Consider the following 23,188-nt stretch of genomic DNA (forward strand, 5'->3'; position numbering starts at 1 on the left):
GGCGCTTACCTGAAACCCTCGCTCAACGTGCACCAGCTGGGGATGCGACCGGTGGCTCGGCCAGTCCTTAGATCCCTGCAAGTCTGCCACCCGGTCCATCGCTAAGTGGCTGGTCGGGTCATTGGCGTCTCGAAGAAAGGACATTTAGTCCCCACTACAAGGCGCCGCGGACCGTACCGTGGTCCAAAGCCATCAGGCTGTGGTGTTTTAGCAGGTGGCCTCCTCCATGGTGGCTCAGGTGAGTTGCAACTATTTATAGGTGGTATTGTGGCTTTGCATCTGCATGCATATTCGACACAGTGAGGCCCAGTCCAAACTCCAAAGCTTTCTAACGATGTGACAAACCCGGTTCGATCAAATTTGTCTTATTAAATCGGAATATCCGCAGGGGTCCGACAATAGGCTGAACCTCCGCTGAAAGGATTACGCCAACCGCTGGTTGCCTGCGTCAGTATGCTTTTCCCGTCCCATATTAATTCCTGGCCAGTTCAGCACCTGTTGCTGGCCATTGCTTTGGTGGCCCATCGCAATAATGACTTCCAATGCGCCATCTCAATGCTGCATGGCAGGACATCTGCACGAGGGCAGGGCCAGTGGGGAGATCCAAGAACTTGCCAACAGTGTGTATTTACTACCGACAACGTTGTCACTACCACCACTGATTGTGTGATAGTCTCGACGTACATCGCCTATCCACCTGATCGGTCGACAAAGAATGCCATCTTGTTCCTTACTGATGGCAATGGCCATCGCTTCATCAATGCCCATTTGATGGCGGACCAGTTTGCCGCCCGTGGCTTCCTCGTGGTTATGCCCGACCTCTTCCATGGCGATCCCATCCCAGTCGACTATGGGCCCGACTTTGATATTATGGGCTGGTACAACCAACACCTGCCACCTAGGGTCGATCCTATTATCGATGCTATACTAGGGGAGATGCGCACTACCCTCGCCTGCCAGCAAGTCGGCGCTGTCGGGTATTGTTTTGGCGGCAAATATGTGTGTCGCTACCTCAAAGCTGGCAAACTAAACGCAGGGTTCGTTGCCCACCCAACCATGGTGACGGTGAAGGAGCTGGAGGGGGTCGAAGGGCCTTTGAGCATTGCTGCAGCCAGTGAGTTGAGCAGAACTGTGTACTCTCCTACATTATTGGTTATGCTGACCAATGGACAAGTTATTGATCCCGTCTTCACCACTGCCAACCGCCACGAAAGTGAGGCAATTCTCGCCAGAGTTGATGTCCCCTTTCAGATCAATTTATTCTCTGATGTAGAGCACGGATTTGCGGTCCGCTGTGATCTAGCAGAGCCGCGACAGAGATTCGCCAAAGAAGCGGCATTTGAGCAGGCTGTGGCATGGTTCGATCGTTATGTGAAGGAGTGAATGATTGGGGCCAGCCAACACTTGATTCACTGTTCAGGTTGGACGGCTGAGGCTAGACCTTTCCATTACTTATGGTTCATCGCATGCTCAACCTTCAGCGGGACTATGCATATATTGATGTCTACAAACTTCCATAGGTTACAGATGTATCTTCTTCGCAGACTTCAAGTAGTGCTGGTCCTTGTTTCGGGGATTACACATAGTACATGTACCACGGAGTACTTACTACCTATATACCCAATTCATCAAGGCCAGAGAACTTCCAGGAGAAGTATTGCATGAGCCGAACGAATAACGAGGTTCTATCTTAGAGAACAGCAGTATATCATATAGCCAGGCATCGATCGTTCCTTCCGCATCAGCATATCACGAAACCTAATTTCCTGTCTGGCAATGGAATGATTGCCATCGCGTTGTTTTGAGCGACGCGTTTTCCTGAATAGGCTACTTTCAGTCTTGTGTTATGTCAATGACTAAGCGGATAACTTTATGCACCTGCATACACCCGATCGCGCCACCTTCCGCTCGCAGCAGTCAAGGCAATTATGGCGCGAAGGTGATGTAACGTAGCGTCCTCCAGTGGACCCTGAAGTAGCATCGTCCCCAAATAGAGATCCTCGATCCAACAACGGCTGAGAGACTAAGAAAGATACCTTGATGGCCCAGGGGCCCTAACCGGGCACCTCGGATGATTATGCCTCCATCATGTGAAAGCGGAGATGCAATTCTGTGGGTGACTCACCTGCATCATATTATGGAGCATGTGCTAGTATTGTGAAATCATATGTTTTGAAACACTAGTATCTAGTACAGCCAGGGTTTGGCATTCCGGTTAACTTACAAACTGCTGAATGACAGTTGAAATTGTATGCTTTCAACTCTGGAGTGTGTGGGGTATGCAACGGGTAACTACTGGTGTTCGTTACGGACATATATATATACATTCAAATTCAACTTTATACACATTGGTACCACAAGTCGGGATTTCATCCTCCTTTACTCGTCGTAGAACAGTCTCATTACTACACAGGCTTGCAAATCGAGGTAAATCCAACATTACTAGTACGTAGTAGTAAGTGCCGACCGTAGTATAGGGACAGCTTTGTCGGGAATTTGCTGATTTGAGCAATCGATACTGACCTTGCATTGGGGGCACCATAGAAAGTGCAGCCTGGAGTGAAGAGGCCAACAAAATCACGTCAATATCGATGGAGATGAAACTAGTCAAGTGACACTTGGGAACAGTACTGGGAAATGGCTTGTACATGTCAATCTTGAGCATACATGTACGAATCCAGTGGTGAACAACAAACGCAAAGGGGTATATTAAATAAAGGTCTATCTATAATACAAGTCTATACATATATACAACCCAGTCATGAGGAGGCAGTAGCTCATGACCCGAATTAGGCATTATTGGCGCAGGAGAAGCTGCTGCCAGAGCTGTCACTGGAGATCGAGAGTCCGGAGACCCAGAGACCACAGACACAGATGGTGGCGCCAATGCCAAACAAGGCCACGTTGGCGAGGGTAAGCAGCGTTTTGCGGACAGAGGTGAAGTAGTTGCCCCAGTACATGTACAGCCAGAAGACACCGGGCAGACCGACTAAAAGATTGTTAGTAAATAACTCATAGGGTCAAGGACACATCGATAACATAAGGAATACTCACATGAAAACCAACTAGCAAACAATGCGCTGACCAAGCTGACAAGATCGCTGAAGACAGGGATGGCCTCGGCAATCACCCAGGCGATGATCCAGTAGCCCGCAGCGAGACCAATCCAGGCACCGACACCCAGGGCACTGCGCTTGTGCATGACATCCGTACCGCGGAACAGGCGGACGTAGACGTTCTTGATGGCAACGTGTCCCAGGACGACACCCGCGATGACGATGGTGGGAATGGCAATGCCATAGGCGACCTTACGGACGACAATACCGGCGGAGCCCAGAGCGGGGGAGGTGACGTTCTGACCAGCGTAGCGATAGATGACGGCGGATGCGACCGTGTAGAAGACGATTTCAAAGCCTTGCAACATGCAGAGGGACTTGGGGAAGTCCTTGGGATCCTTCATCTCGGCGATGAAACCGAAGAAGGCAGGATGACCACCTGGACCAAGGATTAGTACTCAGATGCGACCGTTCATAATTGGGGGATAGAAGACGAACAGTAAGCAAAAGCGATGTTAGTGACAGCTGAGAAACCCTTTACGAAAGAAGTTGAGCGGGTGAGCTGCATGGGCGGAGGGTTTGGGTGTTCAACAGCGACTCCAATCATGGTGATCAAGACGGCTGAGAAGATACTGATGAAGGCTGAAACACAAAGTTAGCATGATAGAAGGCTGAAGATGGACACAATGAAGTACTGACAAGTCACGGCCAGCCATGAGACGTTCTTCATGGTACGAGGGAGAGAGCAGGCAAAGGAAAGCACCAAGCCGACAACACCAAACACGACAGAGCAGGTTCCGTGGTTGGTAAGGGTGTTCATCATGACAGTGAAGGTCACCAAGTGACTACCCGATGCGAACATGAAGAACACCAGTTGAGCGAATTCCGTGAACATGCGACCATAGCGGCCGCACAAGACCTCGCCGGCATCAGCCATGCTGTGGATGAAGGGATACCTGGCCCGAAACTGTCCAATGACATAGCCAGAGTAAGTGGCGATGATGCCCATGCCGACGATGAGGATGATGGCACTGAAGGCATAACTGGTTAGCAACAGACTGGGTGACGATGTAGACGGTACGAAATCGTATACTACTTACGGGATCAAGCCAACCTCAGCCACGGTGGCGGGAAGAGACAGAACACCCAGTGACACAGTCTCGGCGATCATCACTGCAGACAAAAAGTCAAGGTTAGTTACATGGATCAGAGGAGACGATATCAAAGTGGAGCAGCATACGCATTCCAGATTGCCTATAATTGAGAAAAAAATGATTTGTCAGTCTCTGCCATGAAGAGTATATACCGTCCGATATAAACGGTGCAGTAGTATATAGTTCACGGGGTCCAAACGTACCACCAGTCGAGAGTCTTATAGTGAACCTCTCCAACAGCTTCATTTCCAAAGGGGTCCTTCTCCACGGAAGGTGTCTTCACGATATCATTCTCCCACATGCCTCCATCTTCTTCGACCCGGCGACCCGGTCCATTCTCAATATCCTTCACGTCCAAGGTCGACATGATTGCTGTTCAGGGATGGGTTGGTTGACAGGCCGACTCCTCGAGCAGGGTGAGTGAGATGGATGGGATATAAAGTGTTGAACAAGCACCCGTCTCGAATCTCTCGAAGTCTCAGCGACAGCAGCAACAGCACCAGGTAAAGGGAGTAGCGGAACTAAACCCAGGCACACCCGCACGATGCGGGCGTCAACCATATATGGCCAGAGTCTGCAAAGCATTGACGCATGGCGAGGAGGTTTTTCTTAGTTAATAGAAGGGTCGCTCTGGCAAATCAGAGGCCGACTTAATGCAATCTCTGCTGGTGTGACACAAACTTTGCCGCCCGCAGAATCCTGCTCCGACATCGGGCTCCTGCTCGCCCTCACGGCTCCACCGGTCGCACCATGCATCGTTCAGGCACAAAAAGCCTCTATCTAAGCTAAAAAAACGTCCAGGGACCATCTGAAGATGATCGACGAACATCCTGCACGATTTTCACACCTCGATTGGACGAGGAATCACCAGATATCGCAAATGCTTGCTGGTCCGGCACCGGACCTGGGGGAAGCATGAGGATCAAATTAAGCTCAGCCCCGGAAATACTACTTTGCGTCCCCTCTTTTTTCCTGTTGCAATCCGGCGGCCGGAGGGGGTTGTCGTAGCCACTAAACCTTATGCAGCGTCGCGGTGGCGGATTCCAGATTCCCCATTCTCAAGGTTTTCCACTTTTCCGCCTTCTTTCCCTCGGCGTTCTTTGTTAGGGCTGGTGGCCAGACGGAGGCCTTTCCCCACTGGGTTAAGAGTTTTTGTGTCTTGAGGCATGGCCGCTGCCGGTTCTTCGGAGCTTCCTGGCAGCACTCCGGCGTTGCCTCCCGTCTAGTTTGTCGAACCTAACCTGGAGAAATCGAAGGTTCTCTAGAAGCTTGCGAAGCCGATCTGACTCGTTCATCCGACCGGTTTGCCGACCGGTGACAGCTCCAGCCAAATTAGCCATGATCCCAAATGGGCCTGGATCCCATTCCCCTCCCCATTCATGCCACGTGCCTCCTTCTGGCGGATCCCCGGAATCGGCCGCGTTTCCCATCTTGCCCTGACTCATATCTAGCGAGCGAGCTCTTTGCAGCCTCACGGACGATCTTGTCCATGGACCCACCCTTTCCATCGGTGACTATCTTCGTTTTGACAGTGTCCATCATGCACCGGTGGCAAATATCCCCAGTTATAGAACTTCCGCATCATGACGTGCGCCTGACTCATACAGTGAGCCGATGCAATGAAGCTAGGGATAGTAGCTTCAATGATTTAGTCAGAGGCTGGCTGTTTCACATATTGCTGTTTCTTGGTGGACTACAGCTGCAAATCTAGCGATGGCAGGATGACGGGAGTGACTCATCGGGATCGTAGAGTGCCGGTTGACCATGTTCGACACTTCAAGTAGAAGGATTGACCATGAGACTAGACTACCTTGCAATCCCAAAGTGTTGGCGAGTATGAGAGTAGCGTCATCTTGTATCGTACACTGGTGACCGTGCAATGTGCATTGGGCTCTCGCTAACGAAGAGAGCGCTTCCAAGGCTATTCGAGCGAGGATCTAAATCGTCTGCAGCTGGCCACTTGGCTATTTGCTGACGGCCATCTGATGCCAATTGCGAGACGACGCTGACAGAATTGGAATTGCCCGCTTAGGCCGTAGCGGATATGTGCTGAGGTTGACGTGGTAGGAATCTGTCATGTCGCAGCTGCTTATACTCCGTGCATCAGATGAAGCCATCATGACTAGCCATAGTGAGCTTGGGCCCCCATTCCACGTAACAAAGTAGCTGTTTCGAGTCGCCCGAGGATGTCTGTGCCAAGGCTTACCCCGTCGTGCCATTTAAGCTTGTTACATTGCGTACATCTCGTACAACAAGATTGGCTGCGCGATTTCTCCGCTTCTGGTGTTGACAACTGCTTTGTTTTCTTAAGTTGACCTCGGTGTTACAGATACACCATGTCAGGCCGCGAATTGGAATATCTGTGAAATACTCAGTCTACTGTATCGTGGTCAAAGCCACAAAGTGGATGTGGACGAGGAATGTGCGTGCGTGAGGAGCAACGCACCTATCTCGCTACGGTGGCACTTGCTCATAGTTCCGTCGGAGTATGCTATTGTCGGAATGGTATTTGAAGCCGCTATTGATTTTCATAATTATGGATGATTTTGTCCACCGTACGTAAATCTATAACTATAAGTGGGAACCTAATCCAACTAAGAAGAATCCTGTGTACTTGCTGGGGCTCCATGTAAACTGTGCAATGTCAAGATAGAATGAGCAATTCCTGAAACACCCTTCTCCGACCCGGAGCAAAGCCCAAGTTCGTGTGAGTAAAGGATATGCGTGCATTTGAGAGTTACCTTGCATCTGCTCCACGATGCAGTGAAGTGCCCCAAGGTAAGTCAGGCGAAGCACCGGACCTATCAATTAATAGCCAACGTTGCTTTGCGTTGGGCGCATGGAGAGCATAATCTGATGTCGGATGCAGCGGAGTCTTACGCATCTGCATCACTTCGGATGTCGTAGGAACCGCTGCTATCAGTAGTCTAAGGAAGTTATGGTAACATGAGCGCTTAGCCCTTGACACAGGCTTTACAACACGACAAAACATAGCACACCTGTTGTCTGGACCACGAAGCTATAAGAAGTCCAGTCATTGCTCACTGAGAAGCCATGCCAGAGTTCGATTCATCGACAGCTTAAGCATCTCTCCCAGATCACAGGAAACCTTGTCTGATTATATCTCCAGCCACAGTCTTGTCTACAGGAATTCACAAAAATGGACGTGTCTCCCTTGTCTGGTGATAATGGACACAAATTTGTGGGAGCTCCAGAGGGAGTGGATGTGACTGGTGACTATGGCACCCCTAGTCTCCTCTTCATGTACTACAATCAGCCGGTCTCCGACAAGCATCGCAAGGCAGTGCAGGAGTTGAGACATGACCTGGAGACCTGGAACGCCTTTGAACTTGGGCGCGCTGAATCCCAGGTCAATGAATTGATGCAGAAGGGAAATCTACCAACCGACGACTACAACGAATCGCGCGTCAGACGCACCGACTATCGCAGCAAGGCGATCCAGTATCTGCGCAAGGAGCACGAATCCTGGTAAGTTTCCATGCTGGGAGTAAATTCTCTTGGAGTGGTCTCTAACGTTTCGCCACGAAGGCTGGTGGAAGCCGACAAGAAGGAATTTACCGTTGAGCTGAAGACAGATGAGAAGAACATGAACAAGAAGGTCGAACAGGAGCTGCGCGGGCGGCTGGAATCCAAGGAAAATATGCCGGCACAGTTTGGCGTTGTCTTGCGCATCATCAACCGCATCGTTGCTGCACGCAAGCAAGACGACATGCAGCAGTACCATTTCACCAATGTGGAAGTGTGTGCTGATGGCAAGGAAAATCCTGGTAGGCAGATATTACTGTCTTCGGTGACGCAGCCACTAATAGGATGTCATAGTAATCAAGTCTACAATGTTCCGGGTCTACGAAGAGGGCGAGGAGGATGAGAGAGGATCTGTCAAGGTCAAGATCGACTATGTCAACCATCGTTGCCAGTTCAACAGGGAGCATTGGGCCAGGGCACGACACAACGTCGAGGACTTCATCAAAGAAGGAGAGAAAATCCGCCGGGCTATGACATTGAACTTTTGTGTGGATGCCTAAGTAGGATCACCAGTAAGCCAGAAGTCCGTGTCGCGTGCAGGACTGCGATTTAACAGTGATCATGAAGGGATCGAGCACGTTGGAGGAAATGACATGTTTGATGGATTAGTGAGCGTAGTCTTGACAGAATGAATATGGTTTTTATATCGAGGTCTGCATGACGTAAAGCTGCCATCTCAGGAAGGTTCATCTGAAGTATCCACGTAGCCCTTGAAGCCTACGCCACATTCATGCTACCGAGAAATTGCTCAAAGTTGCTCCAGTCGAGACTGTACTGCGTGATCGTTTGCAGCGAATCTTGCCACAGGCTTGGGCTACCTAACACAGTGCCATATTGGTCGCTACTAGTCCCATCGAAGTTAGGGTTATGTAACTGCGAGATCTCCAAAGGTTCGATGCCTTCCTGTGCCAAGTCCAAAGATGAGACATTATCATTCTCACCTCGCCTCCGAAGTTGCCCGTTCGCAAGAACAGCTTCGTCGAACTTTTGAAGCACTGACTTAAACCTCTGCATGGTCAGACACCTCGCGTTTTCTTGCAATAGGGACTGCAACCTTGCCACCTGGCATTGAACATCACGCTGAGCTGTGTCTTCTAGCTGCCACATAAACTTGGGAAGATCCGGGGGCATGACCCACAGCTGACGGAGGAGCAGAACCATCCCAGCCGAGTATCCGTAAAAAAGGTCTAGGCTAGTTTTCCCATCGACCCTATTGGCATGATCGAGTAGGATGAGAAGGTTAACAATCCGCATCGCTGCTGTTACACAGCTGGAGGCCAGATACTCAGCGCTTCTCGTCCCGTCTTTCGAAGTATCATGAGATGTAGCCCAAGGGTATTGTTGTTTTGGATTATGCCTTCGACTCATGGAAATAACTGTAAGCAAATATGGCCGCGTAAGCTGGATAACGAGATTATTATAGGTCAAATTGAGGAGAACCGTTGGCCGTAGTTGAGCCGGTGGATAACCAGAAACGAACGCTTCCAGAACTGCCACTTGGGGAATGGTGCACGAATTCAAGATACCAGACGGTATAATGAGATAAGTTGGTATGTTAGTTTCCCAAGTTTTCAGCCTGGTCAGGAGCGATATTGGATCAGTAACCGGCGTATCAGTTGATGATACAGGGGAAGCAGGCCGATGCAAGAAAGCGATCGCATCGCGGAGTCGACTGACTTGTCGTTGAAGGTCAGTGGCCACCTGGTAATGGCTGGGATGACTGGGGAGTGCAGTAGCAGAGTCCTCGGGTGCAGGTCCCAGGGTTACTTCCCGACCGTCAATTACACTTGGGCGTCCCAAACATAAGCAGAGAAATTGCTCAAACGTGAATAATGTAGACCAGACTCGCCTTCGGGAGTCTTGTTCTGTTAGACGAAGGCTCTCGTCAATATCGCTCCGATGCAAGCCCAACGCAATAGCAATTCTCGCAGCACTACCTGTTAGGGTCCACGCTGCATTTCGATCATTGTTGTTGTGCAGGAAGAGTGCCATAAGCAAAAGAGCTTGGACATTAGAGACTGTACATGTGGTCAACAAGCTGGCCAAAGCTCCCCGGGTGAGGTTCCAGCAGCGAAATCTTAGTATGGCTGGATCATCGGCTTCAAATGTAGCGTCATCCTCCAGGATCCAGCAGCCGAAGGCGAGAGCAGCATGGATACAGGCCACCCAACCATCATCCAATCCCTCTATGTGGCCGATGGGATAGATGTAGGACTCGAGCTTGTTAGAGAAGCATCCCCTGTCCAGAAGTGGGAAATCTGCATTTACAGTGCAAAAGAAGGCATTTATTATTACCAGCAGACGATCTCGGGGCATTTTTTGCAGCTGTTCTTTGACAAGGGATGATTCTTGGTCGCGTGTAATTGGCGCTAGATTTGTATTAACAGTTGACGTTGACATCGTACTAGAACTTTGCCGAGCCTCGAGAGACTCCGTCAAAGTATCTGCAGCAAAGCAAGAGGACGGTTGTTGCTCCGATACTAGGCTGCGGAGATCAGCAAAGAATGCAAGGGATGCTGACGGCCCAATGTAATGACTTTGGCCTCGGCTGTCTTTGACCAGCTGTGGTGGGCGCTGGCTGGTTCTAATACATCCACGTTGATCGCTACCATTGCCATCGTACGCCAGCGTATGATTAGCATTTTCTGGGCTCGGTAGTTCAACGCGCTGCTCATCCCCAGTCAGTTGTGGGAGGTCCAGCTTGGGCAGTTCATAGCCGGCTTTCCGGCCCAGCTCCAACAGAGCAGGGATACTATTAATGGGTTCGCCCGGAAAGGCCCCTTTCACAAGTGCTTCAAGACAGTGAATCCTACAAGATAGTTAGTCGGCCATACAGTAGATTGAGGGAAGATTAACCTGGCATACCGATCGCGGATGGTCTCGACACTTCCGTACAATCGGGTCTTTCGCTGGTAGCTGGATACGCACGGGATGCCAGATCGTTGGCAGGCGACACAGTCCTCATCTGAGCCTCCGCGACGGATACATTTGCAACGACGCTAAGCATTCTTGTTAGCATAACTGTGACTGGAAAAGAGTAAGCCAGGCAGGATAAGTTCGCCACTCGCCTTCCGGCAGGTGTCACAGCTCGCGAATGTACGTTTCCGCAATTCATCAGGAACGCGACGGCCAGCTAAACGTTTCTCCATCCTCGGGGAGTGGACTGGTTCAGGAAGAATCGATCCGCAGACAGCATTCGAAGTGGTGGGTGATATCCCAATTGAAGGATATGACAGTTGAGCTCGCTCGGCACAGGGAGGGGGATCGGCGGATACATGCAGCCGGAGCCTCGGATGGCCTCTAATTCACTCAAAGCTTCCATGCTTGGCGTCCCAGCAGTGATGGATATTATCACTACTTCTCCCATTATCAGATAACACTTCCGCTACGCTCTACATTACCCTGTTTTGGGGTATCGAGCTCTTCAGTCTGTTCAACGCGGGCATGAAAGCTCACTGGCACCTGTCATGTTCAACAAGGATACATCACATAGAGCTGGTTACTCCTCCCTTATAAAGGAAAAGAAGAACGGAAATAAAAGGAACTAAAATACGATAAATTCAAAGAGAAAAGAAAACCATCTCATTGATATAATCTATTATGAATAGGAAGGGCAGCCAATCTGCCCCCTGATTATACTTTAACAAGAGTAGAAATGAATGAAAATCCATCAATACGCATAGCCTACGCACGAGGAGTCAACAATCCGCCTCGGAGACACCCTTCAGGCATTGTATAGTCAAATCAGTGATGTCGCATGGCAAGTATAGTCTTGTCGGAGCCACCTGGGCTGAAAAAGTAGGATCGTACTGTGAAGAAGGATTGTTGATACATCTCAAAGTCCATGCCCACTTGTGGTGTGACTTCCCAACGAACATGACAAGGTACTTCTGTCATCGATCTACGGAATTGCTTAGCAATGATATTTTACAACAGCAGACAATACCCATTTCGTAGGCGCAGAATATCCCTGATAGCAGGCGAGGCGGAGAGAGTACGGATTCTACCCCAAGCAGCGACTTGGTGGCTTGATCCGGGTGTGTCATAGTCGGAGCAAAAGCCAGCTGATGGAATTATAGACCCCTGAATCTTGGCAGACGAGCCACAATGGCGAGGCGCAAATGCTGCAGTCTTTCCTTTCGGGTGACATTTCGACTCCGGGTGCATACATCCCCGGTCCGAGGATTTGAGTCCAGGACGCGGATCAGTGCTGCAGTTCGTCGCATATAGCTCACCCATGAGATGCTTCATAAGGCCGCAACAGATACGTACTATAGAAGTTCACTGTGGGATGCCCTCGTAACTTCACAATGTCTCTGAAATCTGAACCCTTGAACATTCTGATCGTGGGTGCTGGACTCGGTGGTCTGTTCGCATCCTTGGCTCTGCGGCAAGATGGACACCGAGTAACTCTTCTTGATGCCTCTGCTGAATTCAAAGAGGCAAGATGAAGCCCTTCACTTCTTCCTCGAGCAAAGTGAGCTAATGCGCGAACAATTAGGCTGGTGCGGGTATCCGCATCCCACCCAACAGCACTCGTCTTCTCCGCCGATGGGGGATCGATTTTGACAAAATGCGAAAATGCCTTTGTCGAGGATACCATTTTCTGCGTTGGGAAGATGGCTCGACAATAACGAAGATCGAATTCGAAGACATGGTCCCACGTCATGGTGAACCATATTACCTGGTTCACCGAGCCGATTTGCATACATCTTTACTAGGGGTCGCAATCGAAGCCGGAGTTGTCGTTCATAAGAATCGACATGTGACCTCCTACGACTTCAGCGTTCCAATGGCTATCACAGCAGAATCCGAGAAATGGATGGCTGATCTCATCATCTGTGCGGATGGTAGGCTTTTCTGCCCAAATTGATGGACGACTGGACTGATGGAATCTATAGGTATCAAGTCCACTGCTCGACCTCTCCTAACAAGTCAGCCAGACCGTCCTCGAGACACGGGAGACGCCGCATATCGGATCCTCATACCTGGTCAGGATCTTCTGGCCGACCCGGATCTCGCTGGTCTCATTACGCACCCGGCAACAACGTCGTGGTGCGGGCCAGATGCCCACCTCGTCGGATATCCCATACGAGATGGTGAGCTGTACAACATAGTTGTGTGTGCGACATCGAAAGGAGAGACGACAGACGAGACTTGGGTGGTAGAGGGTGATAACGAGGAGCTTTGCGCGCGATTTTCCGGATGGGAGCCCCGGGTGCAGAAGTTATGTCGTCTGACAAAGTCCTTTATGAAGTGGCGATTATGCGACCTTCCGGCCCTTTCCACGTGGACCCATCCGTCAGGAAAGGCTTGCCTCTTGGGAGATTCTTGCCATCCCATGCTACCGTATCTGGCGCAAGGAGCTGCTCAGGCAGCTGAGGATGCTGCCACAATTCGCAGGGCTCTGGCCGAGGATACCGATATCACGACTGCTTTAAAGCGTTATGAGCGTATCCGCAACCCTAGAGCGTCTTTGATTCAGTCTAAGACGCGAGAGCACCAATACATCTTACATATTGATGACGGTGAGGAGCAGTGCTGGCGAGATGAGCTTATGCGACAGGACAGTCCGTCTAGTCCAATCTTTTGGGGATACGAGCTTCGCCGAGGATGGTTGTTCAGCCACGATGCTGAAAAGATGGAAGAGGCCACTGCAGAGCCACGTTTCAGAGAAGCTGTTCTACAATGTAGAGGACATGCCGATGGGCTTAAGTTATGAGATACGCGAACTACCGTTTCATCCTCATATGTTCAAAGGCATATCCTTAGATTAAAGAACAAAGCATACTTCTCGTTCGGTAGACCACTGCATTACTAAGATAGGCTCGGTGCGCAGGTTTGGTCCAAGCAGTATATCCGGATATGGCCAGGTAGTGAAGGCAACTGACAATATGCTTCCCATAACTTAAATAATACAATGTACGGTCATAGATTTCGATGCATTGTCTTCACTCCACCTTGCTACCGGCTGCCACAATCGAAGCTCGCAACCTGATTGACTGTCGATCACTTGTCCCCGAATACTATACCTGAAATACTCCAGTAGTTGCGGAGACCCCGCACTCCTCGGCTCCATATCAGGCGGATGGCTGCTTCCCTACAACCCTTAAGAACGGTTCACAACCCGAGGGTCGGCTTCAGTGAGGGGTTGTTTGACATCGATATCTTGCCAAACAAAGGTGAACGCTGACTTGACACACATAGGAGTATCCAACATGAGTACTGATATTCCCTCTACTGGCAAAGTGGCTGTATGTATTGATACCCAACATGTCGAAGTTGAAGAGCGCCCCGTGCCAACACCAAATGACTCGGAGGTTGTGGTATTGATTGAAGCGACCGGTATCTGCGCGACAGACTTACATCTCGTGAGACGGAGTATTCCTTACCTTCAACGGGAGGTCGACGTCTGTGGTCATGAGGGTGTTGGGCGTATTGTTGCTCTCGGGCCGGATGTAGATACTTCAGAGTGGCGCTTGGGAGACCGAGTCGCTCATCGATGGATTTTTGATGTCTGCCGAAATTGCGAGATGTGCCAGGAAGGAAACGAGCAGCTATGCGACTCGAGAAAGCTTAGTGGAAAAGATGTTGAGGGATGCTGGGGAGGTATTATCTCATCACCAACCCACGTCCCAAGTTCTGACCCTAACTGAAACATGCAAGAATACACAATCGTCAATTCGAAGTATCTCATGCGCATCCCTGAAGATATCTCTGCAACTGAAGCCGCGCCGACCTTGTGTGCTGGTATGAGGGGAAGACCCCATGCGAGCGTGTTGATGCTAACTAATAGCGGGGATTTCAGGCACAACGGCATATAGAGCTGTTCGTACTACCGGCCTCACTTCTGGGCAGTGGATAGCAATCATTGGAGCTGGAGGCGGGCTGGGCCATTTGTGAGATGTCCTTCAGACATGATCCCATGGATTCATTAACGCTACCTCCAACCAGGGCAATACAATACGCCAAAGCGAGCGGGCTGCAGGTTCTTGGGATTGACACAGGCCCAAGTAAACGGGAGTTGTCTTGCAAATTGAGAGTCACTTCATACATTGATTTCATGGAGACACCAGTACGCAGACTGCTGGCCTAGGCAGAATGTGGCTAACGGACGTTTTGCAGGATCTCACAGCAGATGTCATCCGTGTTACTGATGGAGGTCCCCATGGAGTAATTGTAGTTAGCTCTAGTAGTAGGGCTTATGAACAGGCCCTGCAATACGTCCGGAAAATGGGAATCATAGTCTGCATTGGGATCAGTAAGCTACGTGAGGCATCCCTGCTACCACATGTACTGATATCCTTCCAGCACCAAACAAGATGCACTTCCCTATCGGTCCTGAATATTTTGTGGCTCGTGGCGTACGCCTTACTGGCAGTAGCACAGGAACGATGGAGGATACGCGCGAAGCACTGCAGTATGTACGCGATGGTCGAGTCAAACCTATGATTGTTAAGGTGCGATTGGAGGACATCGGGGCGTGTCTGCAGGCACTCGAGAGAGGAGAGGCCGACGGTCGATTTGTGGTCAAATTTTGATGAGTAATGAGGCTATGCTTCTGCCAGCGGTCTTTGCGTACAGCTTGCAGTTTCCTTTAAGTCTCTTCATCTCCATTTCTAGCTTAACATCCAGTTCAGAGTTTGTGTCGCTCTCAGCTACCGTTTCTATATAATTGTGTCATGAGTACAACGGGTAGTTATATACACATCGCCTATCTGACCATATCTGTAAGCTATACGTGAGATCTATTCAGTCGTCATTAACCAGACAGATAATCTTCCCAGCGTTGACATTCGACTCCAAGCGCTTATGGGCATCCGATACTTGAGTCCATGGAAACACTTTATCCACCGTCGTCTTCACCTCGCCTGATTTGATATGGGGTAGAATCTTCTCAGAGAACAGATCACGCAACTGTCCTTGATAATCAGCGGCTCTCGTTCTCAACGTTGTAGCCATCAGCCAGATTCGCTTGTTGAGCAATGCACGCAGATCGAAGTCATCCACCTTGCTCCCGCTTAAAGCTGCAACTAGGACCATGCGAGAATCCATGGCTGCCGAGGCCATGTTCCGGTGAAAATAGTCCCGTCCTACGAGATCCACGATCAGGTCCACCCCGCGTCCATTTGTCTCCCGCTTGACCACTTCTGAGAAGTCCTCTCCGGAGCGATAATTGACCGCAAAATCCGCTCCAAGAGAGCGACACAAATCACACTTCTCGTCACTCCCAGCAGTCGTGAAGATCTTCGATGCTCCGCCGACTTTGGCAATCTGGATAGCAGATTGACCGACTCCAGAGGCACCAGCGTGGATGAGCACCGACTGGCCAGGTTGAAGGTTACCGACTAGGTGAATGGCCTGGATAGCTGTGAAAGAGGTCTGTCTGGTCAGTTGGGTGGAAGTGAATGCAGTGAGGATAATTAATCCTACCTCCGGGATACCAGCAGCTTCTTCAAAACTCAGTGTAGAAGGAAGATGCATGAGCATCTTCTCCGACACAGCTATCTTTTGTGCATACTATATCGTGTCAATTGCAATTTTATGAACGGTGTGAACAGTCACCTACTGCACCCCCGTATGCAAGACCGAACACCTTGTCTCCCACTTGGAAATCCCCGGAGCCTGTGACTGTCAACTAATGCTCTCGCAATGTTGAATGTACTAGCTCACAATCTGGTCCCTTCTCTTCTACAATTCCACTAAACTCCACTCCCATGATCTTCCCCGATTCGGGCATTAAAGGGTATGGATAGCGATCCTCTCTTTGCATTATGTCCATGCGATTGAGACCGAATGCCTTAATGCGAACCAGGATGCGATTGCCCGTCGGAACGGGATCAGGCACACCATCTTCGATGAAGAGAGCATCGGCATTGCCTTTGCCGTTTTTTACCCCAACTGCCTTCATGTTGACGATTGCGCTGTGATGTAGAGATGCTGTGTAAAGGGGTAAAAGCAATTTTGATGGACACACTACACGACCAGCGCGAGGAAGAAATAATAATGATAATGGCGCACACGCTGGATTGAACGCATCCCCGCTGACATCACCTGCGGGGACAAGACAAACAGTTTGTCGAGTTGAAAATGAACCATTACTTGCCACTTTCCGAGGCGGATCTACACCTCCGTCCGACGGAGAAAAACCCTCCGTCGCTGGATTTACCGCTCCGACTGGCTCACCCAGTGCAATGACCGCTAACACGGAGATTCTTTCTTTCTGGAAACATGCACGTGGGTAGGGTATAAAATACGCCAATCTCGGGGTCAATCGATCGACTTGTCTAAGCATTTAATCCTGGTCCTACCTCTTTTCGACTAACCCCGTTTGTCTACACCACCTTCTCTATAAGACTATATAAGACTATATATATAATCCGAAGGCACTGACAAGTTGACCTCAACGATGGCCACAACCACCGTCACTGAATCTGCCCCTCAGAATGGTCACAGCAATGGATCAGCTTCGACCAACAAGTTCTTCGACGATGTGCACTTCCTAGGCGACAAAGAGGGCAAGGTTGTGATCCGCTCGCCCCCGACTTTCGACAATATCGAAGATGAGCGGGCATACCAGAAACAGCATTTGGCCGTAGCCTTCCGTGTCTTTGCTCGGCAAGGGTTTGACGAGGGAGTGGCTGGACACATTTCGCTGCGCGACCCCCTGAATCCTCGTCAGTGACTGTGTTTCCCTCTGCAACAAACGACCCACTAACAAAGCCTACAATAGACCACTTTTGGATCAACCCACTCAGCATGCACTTTTCCATGATCAAAGTTTCCGACCTCGTCCTCGTCAACGAGAATGGCGAAGTTCTCCCTGGAGGCGCCCAGCATCCCATCAATGGCCCCGCATTTGCCATCCACAGTGAAATCCATAAAGCCCGCCCAGACCTGAACGCCGCATGTCACGCACACTCCGTCTACGGAAAGGCGTTCTCCTGTTTTGCGCGACCCATTGAAATGCTCTACCAGGACGCCCTGCGCTTCTACAACGATCTGGCCGTGTACCCTCGCTACGGAGGCACCGTGCTCTCCACTGAAGAAGGGGCTCGCATTGCCAAGGCACTCGGTCCAACCTGCCGCAGTGTGATTTTGCAGAACCACGGTATGATTACCTGCGGTAGAACAGTCGATGAGGCAGCCTTCCTGTTCATTGCCCTCGATCGGTGCTGTCATGCGCAGATGATGGCCAATGCGGCGGCCGGACCGGGGTGGGAGAAGGTCTACATCAACAAAGAGGAGGCGGAGATGACGCATAGGAAGAGTGGGAACTCGAGTAAGATGTGGTTGGCGTTTCAACCGTATTATGACCAGGCGGTCAAGGAGGATCCGAGTGTGTTGGAGTGAGTTTACTGAGCTACGATGTGATGTTTTGATGATGTTATGTAATTTATGGGTTCTATTGAACATCGGGCTCAAATCCCGGACCTTCTATCTTGAACTGTGATCTATATACACGTCGCTAATAGGGTACAACTCCGGTGAACATGGAGGATATGGACACGTCGGGCTCGTTCATGAACCCGAACAACAGGTCCAGGTCCTGATTGAAGTCCTGGAAGCCAGAGATCTGATTGGCATGATCCAGTCGCGCAGGACTGAAATCTAGACCCGGGAAGGTCTGAAAGTCTAAGTTGATGTCTACCTGGAAGGGGTCTTGAATAGCCGGGTCACATCCTAAACATCATTAGTGGGTTTGAGGTTTCTTGAGGTGTGTGCAGCGCTTACCAGTTTGGATGGACATGCCGTTGGCTTCCATGAGCCGGCGAATAATCTTTGATGGTGCCGACACACCACAGTTAGGGATGGCCAGCTCGTCCAGACACCGGAGACACACCGTCAGCGGGGACGATGCCTCTTTCCGACGCGTGCTTTCCCGGATAGCTGGATTGCGCGCGTGGATGGTGCAGGCTACATAGACCGCGTAGCTGAGCATGTAGTTTGCTCGACGCAGCGAGTAGGCTGATCGATAGGCCAGCGCCAGGCTGGTGATGTTGCGAGCAGCGGTGACACAACGCTCCCAGGAGTCCGCGGGCGGGTCATCGGAGCGCAGATGTCCGCTACCCATGAATGGATGATGAAGTAAGATAATGAGGGCGTTGTAGGTAGTTAGCAGGATGATGACATTGGGTGCTACAGTGGCGTGCGGTGACTGGCCATCATCTGCCCAGGGCTCAAATCGCAGCTCTGCCGGCAATTTACGATACCAAGCTTCTAGGCGACGGTCAATGAGTTCCAGATGCTTGCGAGTCTTGCTTCCAGTAGCACCAGCCATATAAAAGCGGTCTATAATGCTAGTCATGATCTTGGACAGGGAACATAGCTGCTGAAAAACGGTCACGGAGTAGATGCGCGTGGGGACGTGAGAACGAGCAGTACTGTCTGGTTTCAGGGGATCGATGTATGGCATCCACAACTCGTTCTCTTCAAAGGTATCCATAAAGTCTCGCGACACATGCGCATCACGCAGCTGAATCGTGAATGGACGTCCGAAGTACAAACTCTGGAGTTTATCACAAATAAAGGCCGCCCAAAAGACCCGGCGTCGAACCTCGATATCCTCCGCACTGGCAGCAACCTCCTTGCAATCCAGATGCAGGCCAAGGTCGTATACCATGCGCAAGGCGAATCCCGTATAGAGCCAGCCTTTGGAAGTCTGTCCCCGGGCATTGAAGGTACTGCCAAGCATGATCAAACCGGCAATGGTCGGGATGCTTGAATGGGTCAAGAGCGACTGTTCTGCCAGCAATTGATCACAGCGATCGAAGAACCGTTTGCCGGCTGATTCGGGCCGTTGCGGATCTTCCCGCACCTCAACCCGGGTCGAGAACTTGCTCGAACAAGCGAAGACAGCGTTAAGCAAAAAGTCTGAGCAGTACGGGCCGCCAGTGACGAGGTCACGCATGAAGGCAGGGCGATAGGTCAGCAGAAATGTGTGATGTTGCCGGTTCCAGTGCAGATCGAGCAGATGCAGAGCCAACTCGGATGGTATCCCTCCAATGGTCGGCAGACGTCGCAGATCAGGTTCACGTTGGCGCTGGAGGGCAGCCTCGGCGATAAGCTGGTATCGATCCGGCTCTGCGGCAGGTCGTGAGTTGGCACTGTTGGCTAGGCCCAGGGGACTCCGGGCATGCAACGCCGACGACGGGCCAAAGATGCCGACGGTGCCGCATTCATCGCGGGAGAGAAAGGTGGTGGGATCGTAGTCCTCGTCTTCGGAGGTACTATCATTCAATTCGTCATTGGGCGTACTGTACACATTTGAGCTATTGTCCGAGGCTTGGGTGGGTTGGGAGACCGGAATGTCGTTGATATTGGCACCGAGGCCGGCCAATGATGCCGGCAATTGCAGGACGCCGTCCTTGACATGGATCGAATCCAGGATAGCAGCTCGAGCAACCGGATCAGCCTTTTTCAGAGCAATGATCACATTTTCCGCCGCACGCCTCTGGCGGTGAGCGGCATTGATGAGAGCTCGCGACGGCCTGGCGCAGCAGCGTCAGCGCAGGCGTGGCAAGATAATTGCAGCCATGGATGGCGAGAGGCATCCAGGTGGGATGAACACCTACCTCTGGCGGGGTGGGTCGACCACATAGACACACTGTCGATCATGACGCTGACAGGAGCCACAGGTGGGTTTCTGGTTGTCACAACGGATCTTGCGGACGCGACAGAATTGACAGGCCCGGGGGGTGGTCGGAGAAGACTGGCGCTTGGGACTCATTTCCGCACATGGCCGACCTTGCTCGGAGAAAAAAGCAGTCAGAAGGAAACGAGAGGGGGTTACGGACAGTAAAGCAGCGTGGCCAGGACGGGCTAATTCAGAGACAGTAGGGAGCCGATAATCTGGGGCAGCCAAGAGGAGCTAGTTGGGGGGCACAGCCAGCATGACGCAGTGACCGATCTGACATCTGCGGGGAAAACCGTGCAGGGGAGGGAATTAAGCGAAGTAATTCCCGAGATACAGAGCTTGGACGTCTATCGAGAATTGGGATTGGATATCCCCGCACTGTATACTCAACAGGGGGTAAATGTTGGAGTCGAATTGAGGGCTGTTGCTTAGTCCAGTGTCCTTCCTCTTTGGGACGAGGGGATGCCCCGCTGAGTAATAACCCAAAGCACGCTCTTATTGGCCAGATAGTCACGAGGACGACGCCATACAACGCTAGCCTCTTCTAGACTAGAGTGACGGAGTATTTCGGTCCGTAAACTCCCGGATATCAACTGATGACAACATCTCATCCCCGATCCACAATCATCCCCACTCGCGAGACGGTCAGATCCCCCGTCGCTTGAGACATCGAGGCGAGGAGGTCACACCGGAGGTAGCACTGCGGTTATACTGCGTCTCTATGCAGCTCGCACCAGCATTGCCTGTGTACGCGAGAAGCTGCACGGAGGGTTATCTTCCGTTAGAGAGGTCGCGACAGTCCTTTGTACGACAATGAAAAGGCGTCCATGAAGTCGCTAGGTATTGAGGGCCATGCTGTGCGATATGGCGGTTTCAATTCAGGCGGTGGTAGTGTGAAGTTGTCACCATGGCTACAACACAACTCCCGGCTACCCAGGATGAGTGTCATCACACCAAGACTATACCAAGCCATATTTACTGACTTTAAGCATTCTTGGTACGCTGCTGATTGGGCCTCACCACCATAACCAGATACTCCCTTGCCCCCACCCCCGTGATCCCTAACTTTGCTGGAGACTTGGCTAGAGGTGTGGAAGAAAAAACAACTGCGTCTGTCTTCTTTGAAACGTTCCCCCACATCCCCGATACCGTCTCAATATCCAATCGAACGCGGCAAGACACGTTGGCTAGGAAATGCCAAGGATCAAAATTTGTCTCATACCACCCCTGGGATGAACATCAGGCAGAGTCTCGGAGGTATATGCGCACAGGGTGCTGAAGTCCGCTTGTTGATGTGCAGCTGTGTTTCCACTCGACCAAGAACCAGTTGGTCAATGGTGCAGGTCGTGTATCAATAAGAAGTGCATTTTGTCTGCCACGGACGTGAGGTCCTTCCTACGACGCCAAGCAATCTTCGACCCGGCCAGTGCGCGTGAAGTACCAATGCTCACAAGCAATACCCTGGCGCCATCAACGGAGTTTCAGCCCTGCTAATGGGTTCGCCTACTGGTATTGTGCGGCTTGGCCCGGTGGGTTCTACATAGGGGGGTATTATCTACCGGTCGGGAGCTATTTCCCTGAATATGCCCACCCGTTGTTAATCGGACGGCAAACGAATGACCAAGGAATATCTAATACCTGGCATGGAAGCAGGTGGGATACAAACAATACATCCTATGGAAAGCATATATCTGGCCATAACTCAATGCTTGGCTGGGACCCCCTCGATTTGTGCCCGGATAGAGTCAGTCACCAACTCTTGCAGGCCTCTCGTCTCCGTCACGCCAATATCTTCGTTATCCCGGCGCTCATACAGTGTGCCCCCCTCCGCCCAGATGCGCCGAAGTGTGTAGACCGTAGCTACGGGGTCCTCCTTCTCCCACGCCTCTTTCTCCAAAGCCCGCAGCTCATCTAGTGAGGTATACTCGACGCTCCACTTGGTACCGGTCTGACGTTCAAACTCGGACAAGGCGTCGGCCGGCGTGGTGGTGAATGAGTTGACTTTGAGTGCGCGGTTGCGAGCGGCCTCCCAATGGGTGAGAGCATGCACAACAAACTTACCAACGCTATATTTCATTAGCTATATTGAATCGAAGAGATCAATATCAGCCCAGGGGTCACCATACTCTGTACGTGCCGTGACGCTAATTTTGCCATGCTCATCTCCCACGATGACAGCCTTCTTAGCCAACACATCGAAACTGCCTGCCTTGGAATTGTTGGACCGACCCAAGAAAAACGGGAAATCGGCATAGGGCCCAGTCACCACGTAGGCGTACTCCAAGGTGCTGCGGACCTCTCTAAGAGCTGCGCGGACTTTCAGTTTTTGTTGGTGCGGCTTCTCGTGCTGTGAGGCGGGGCTGTATTCAATATCCGTGCCATATTCAGAAGGCAGGAAGCGCTTGATATTGGGGGTTTCGTTGGCCAGTTGGATCAGAGGATTTTGAGCTGCGATGGCTCCGCGACCGAGCGCGGAGATGACGGTGTCCACCCCTGGTGTAGTCGATTAGTTTAGGTGCATATGTAATGGAAGGGTGGATTGCGGCAGTAATATACCTGCGTATGCCTTGAGCACATCCTGACGATTGCCAACATCACCAATCAAGATGTCGACTCCCTTCTGACGCAGGGCATTGAGCTCGTCGGCCTTGCTACTGACGGTGTTGGGGCTAGTGAAGATAGCGATGCGACCGAAGGAATCCCGGGCGTTGACAATCGCTTCGATGATATACTTGCCAATGGTGCCAGTGGCACCGAACATGAGGAGATTTGACTTGTCGGACATCGTGAACCTC

At 51.1% G+C, this 23,188-nt stretch overlaps 11 protein-coding genes across 11 annotated transcripts; 5 read left to right on the forward strand and 6 right to left on the reverse strand.

Moving 5' to 3' along the window:
• Window positions 1-532: 532 nt before the first annotated feature.
• AtWU_09345 (dienelactone hydrolase family protein) lies at window positions 533-1,383 on the forward strand (the record flags this gene model as incomplete). The annotated part of the gene is made up of 3 exons (XM_035504451.1): window positions 533-620; window positions 674-1,114; window positions 1,175-1,383. 3 exons carry the CDS (start codon window positions 533-535, stop codon window positions 1,381-1,383), a joined length of 738 nt encoding a protein of 245 aa, XP_035360344.1.
• Window positions 1,384-2,789: 1,406 nt separating this feature from the next.
• Window positions 2,790-4,577, reverse strand: AtWU_09346 (amino acid transporter; the record flags this gene model as incomplete). Its single annotated transcript, XM_035504452.1, has 7 exons — window positions 2,790-2,989; window positions 3,055-3,495; window positions 3,555-3,698; window positions 3,756-4,087; window positions 4,157-4,229; window positions 4,297-4,310; window positions 4,414-4,577. 7 exons carry the CDS (start codon window positions 4,575-4,577, stop codon window positions 2,790-2,792), a joined length of 1,368 nt encoding a protein of 455 aa, XP_035360345.1.
• A 644-nt stretch (window positions 4,578-5,221) lies between these two features.
• Window positions 5,222-5,640, reverse strand: AtWU_09347 (RTA1 domain protein; the record flags this gene model as incomplete). Its single annotated transcript, XM_035504453.1, has 2 exons — window positions 5,222-5,347; window positions 5,452-5,640. The coding sequence occupies 2 exons, from the start codon at window positions 5,638-5,640 to the stop codon at window positions 5,222-5,224; spliced, it is 315 nt and encodes a 104-aa protein (XP_035360346.1).
• Window positions 5,641-7,370: 1,730 nt separating this feature from the next.
• Window positions 7,371-8,256, forward strand: AtWU_09348 (alpha/beta hydrolase fold family protein; the record flags this gene model as incomplete). Its single annotated transcript, XM_035504454.1, has 3 exons — window positions 7,371-7,699; window positions 7,760-7,998; window positions 8,051-8,256. 3 exons carry the CDS (start codon window positions 7,371-7,373, stop codon window positions 8,254-8,256), a joined length of 774 nt encoding a protein of 257 aa, XP_035360347.1.
• A 217-nt stretch (window positions 8,257-8,473) lies between these two features.
• On the reverse strand, window positions 8,474-10,905 carry AtWU_09349 (fungal specific transcription factor domain-containing protein; the record flags this gene model as incomplete). Its single annotated transcript, XM_035504455.1, has 3 exons — window positions 8,474-10,565; window positions 10,622-10,755; window positions 10,825-10,905. The coding sequence occupies 3 exons, from the start codon at window positions 10,903-10,905 to the stop codon at window positions 8,474-8,476; spliced, it is 2,307 nt and encodes a 768-aa protein (XP_035360348.1).
• Window positions 10,906-12,066: 1,161 nt separating this feature from the next.
• AtWU_09350 (salicylate hydroxylase) lies at window positions 12,067-13,478 on the forward strand (the record flags this gene model as incomplete). Its single annotated transcript, XM_035504456.1, has 3 exons — window positions 12,067-12,198; window positions 12,258-12,606; window positions 12,658-13,478. The coding sequence occupies 3 exons, from the start codon at window positions 12,067-12,069 to the stop codon at window positions 13,476-13,478; spliced, it is 1,302 nt and encodes a 433-aa protein (XP_035360349.1).
• A 496-nt stretch (window positions 13,479-13,974) lies between these two features.
• On the forward strand, window positions 13,975-15,297 carry AtWU_09351 (zinc-dependent alcohol dehydrogenase; the record flags this gene model as incomplete). Its single annotated transcript, XM_035504457.1, has 6 exons — window positions 13,975-14,365; window positions 14,423-14,506; window positions 14,565-14,655; window positions 14,711-14,831; window positions 14,882-15,017; window positions 15,068-15,297. 6 exons carry the CDS (start codon window positions 13,975-13,977, stop codon window positions 15,295-15,297), a joined length of 1,053 nt encoding a protein of 350 aa, XP_035360350.1.
• Window positions 15,298-15,508: 211 nt separating this feature from the next.
• AtWU_09352 (NAD(P)H-quinone oxidoreductase) lies at window positions 15,509-16,667 on the reverse strand (the record flags this gene model as incomplete). Its single annotated transcript, XM_035504458.1, has 4 exons — window positions 15,509-16,138; window positions 16,190-16,276; window positions 16,326-16,381; window positions 16,430-16,667. The coding sequence occupies 4 exons, from the start codon at window positions 16,665-16,667 to the stop codon at window positions 15,509-15,511; spliced, it is 1,011 nt and encodes a 336-aa protein (XP_035360351.1).
• A 498-nt stretch (window positions 16,668-17,165) lies between these two features.
• Window positions 17,166-18,109, forward strand: AtWU_09353 (aldolase; the record flags this gene model as incomplete). Its single annotated transcript, XM_035504459.1, has 2 exons — window positions 17,166-17,433; window positions 17,490-18,109. 2 exons carry the CDS (start codon window positions 17,166-17,168, stop codon window positions 18,107-18,109), a joined length of 888 nt encoding a protein of 295 aa, XP_035360352.1.
• A 115-nt stretch (window positions 18,110-18,224) lies between these two features.
• AtWU_09354 (nitrogen assimilation transcription factor NirA) lies at window positions 18,225-20,486 on the reverse strand (the record flags this gene model as incomplete). The annotated part of the gene is made up of 3 exons (XM_035504460.1): window positions 18,225-18,439; window positions 18,491-20,247; window positions 20,332-20,486. 3 exons carry the CDS (start codon window positions 20,484-20,486, stop codon window positions 18,225-18,227), a joined length of 2,127 nt encoding a protein of 708 aa, XP_035360353.1.
• Window positions 20,487-22,095: 1,609 nt separating this feature from the next.
• Window positions 22,096-23,178, reverse strand: AtWU_09355 (isoflavone reductase family protein; the record flags this gene model as incomplete). The annotated part of the gene is made up of 3 exons (XM_035504461.1): window positions 22,096-22,459; window positions 22,520-22,886; window positions 22,950-23,178. 3 exons carry the CDS (start codon window positions 23,176-23,178, stop codon window positions 22,096-22,098), a joined length of 960 nt encoding a protein of 319 aa, XP_035360354.1.
• Window positions 23,179-23,188: the final 10 nt, after the last annotated feature.

The sequence above is a fragment of the Aspergillus tubingensis genome (assembly GCF_013340325.1).
Source record: "Aspergillus tubingensis WU-2223L DNA, scaffold_11, whole genome shotgun sequence".
In the NCBI taxonomy this organism is placed as follows: Eukaryota; Fungi; Ascomycota; class Eurotiomycetes; order Eurotiales; family Aspergillaceae; genus Aspergillus; species Aspergillus tubingensis.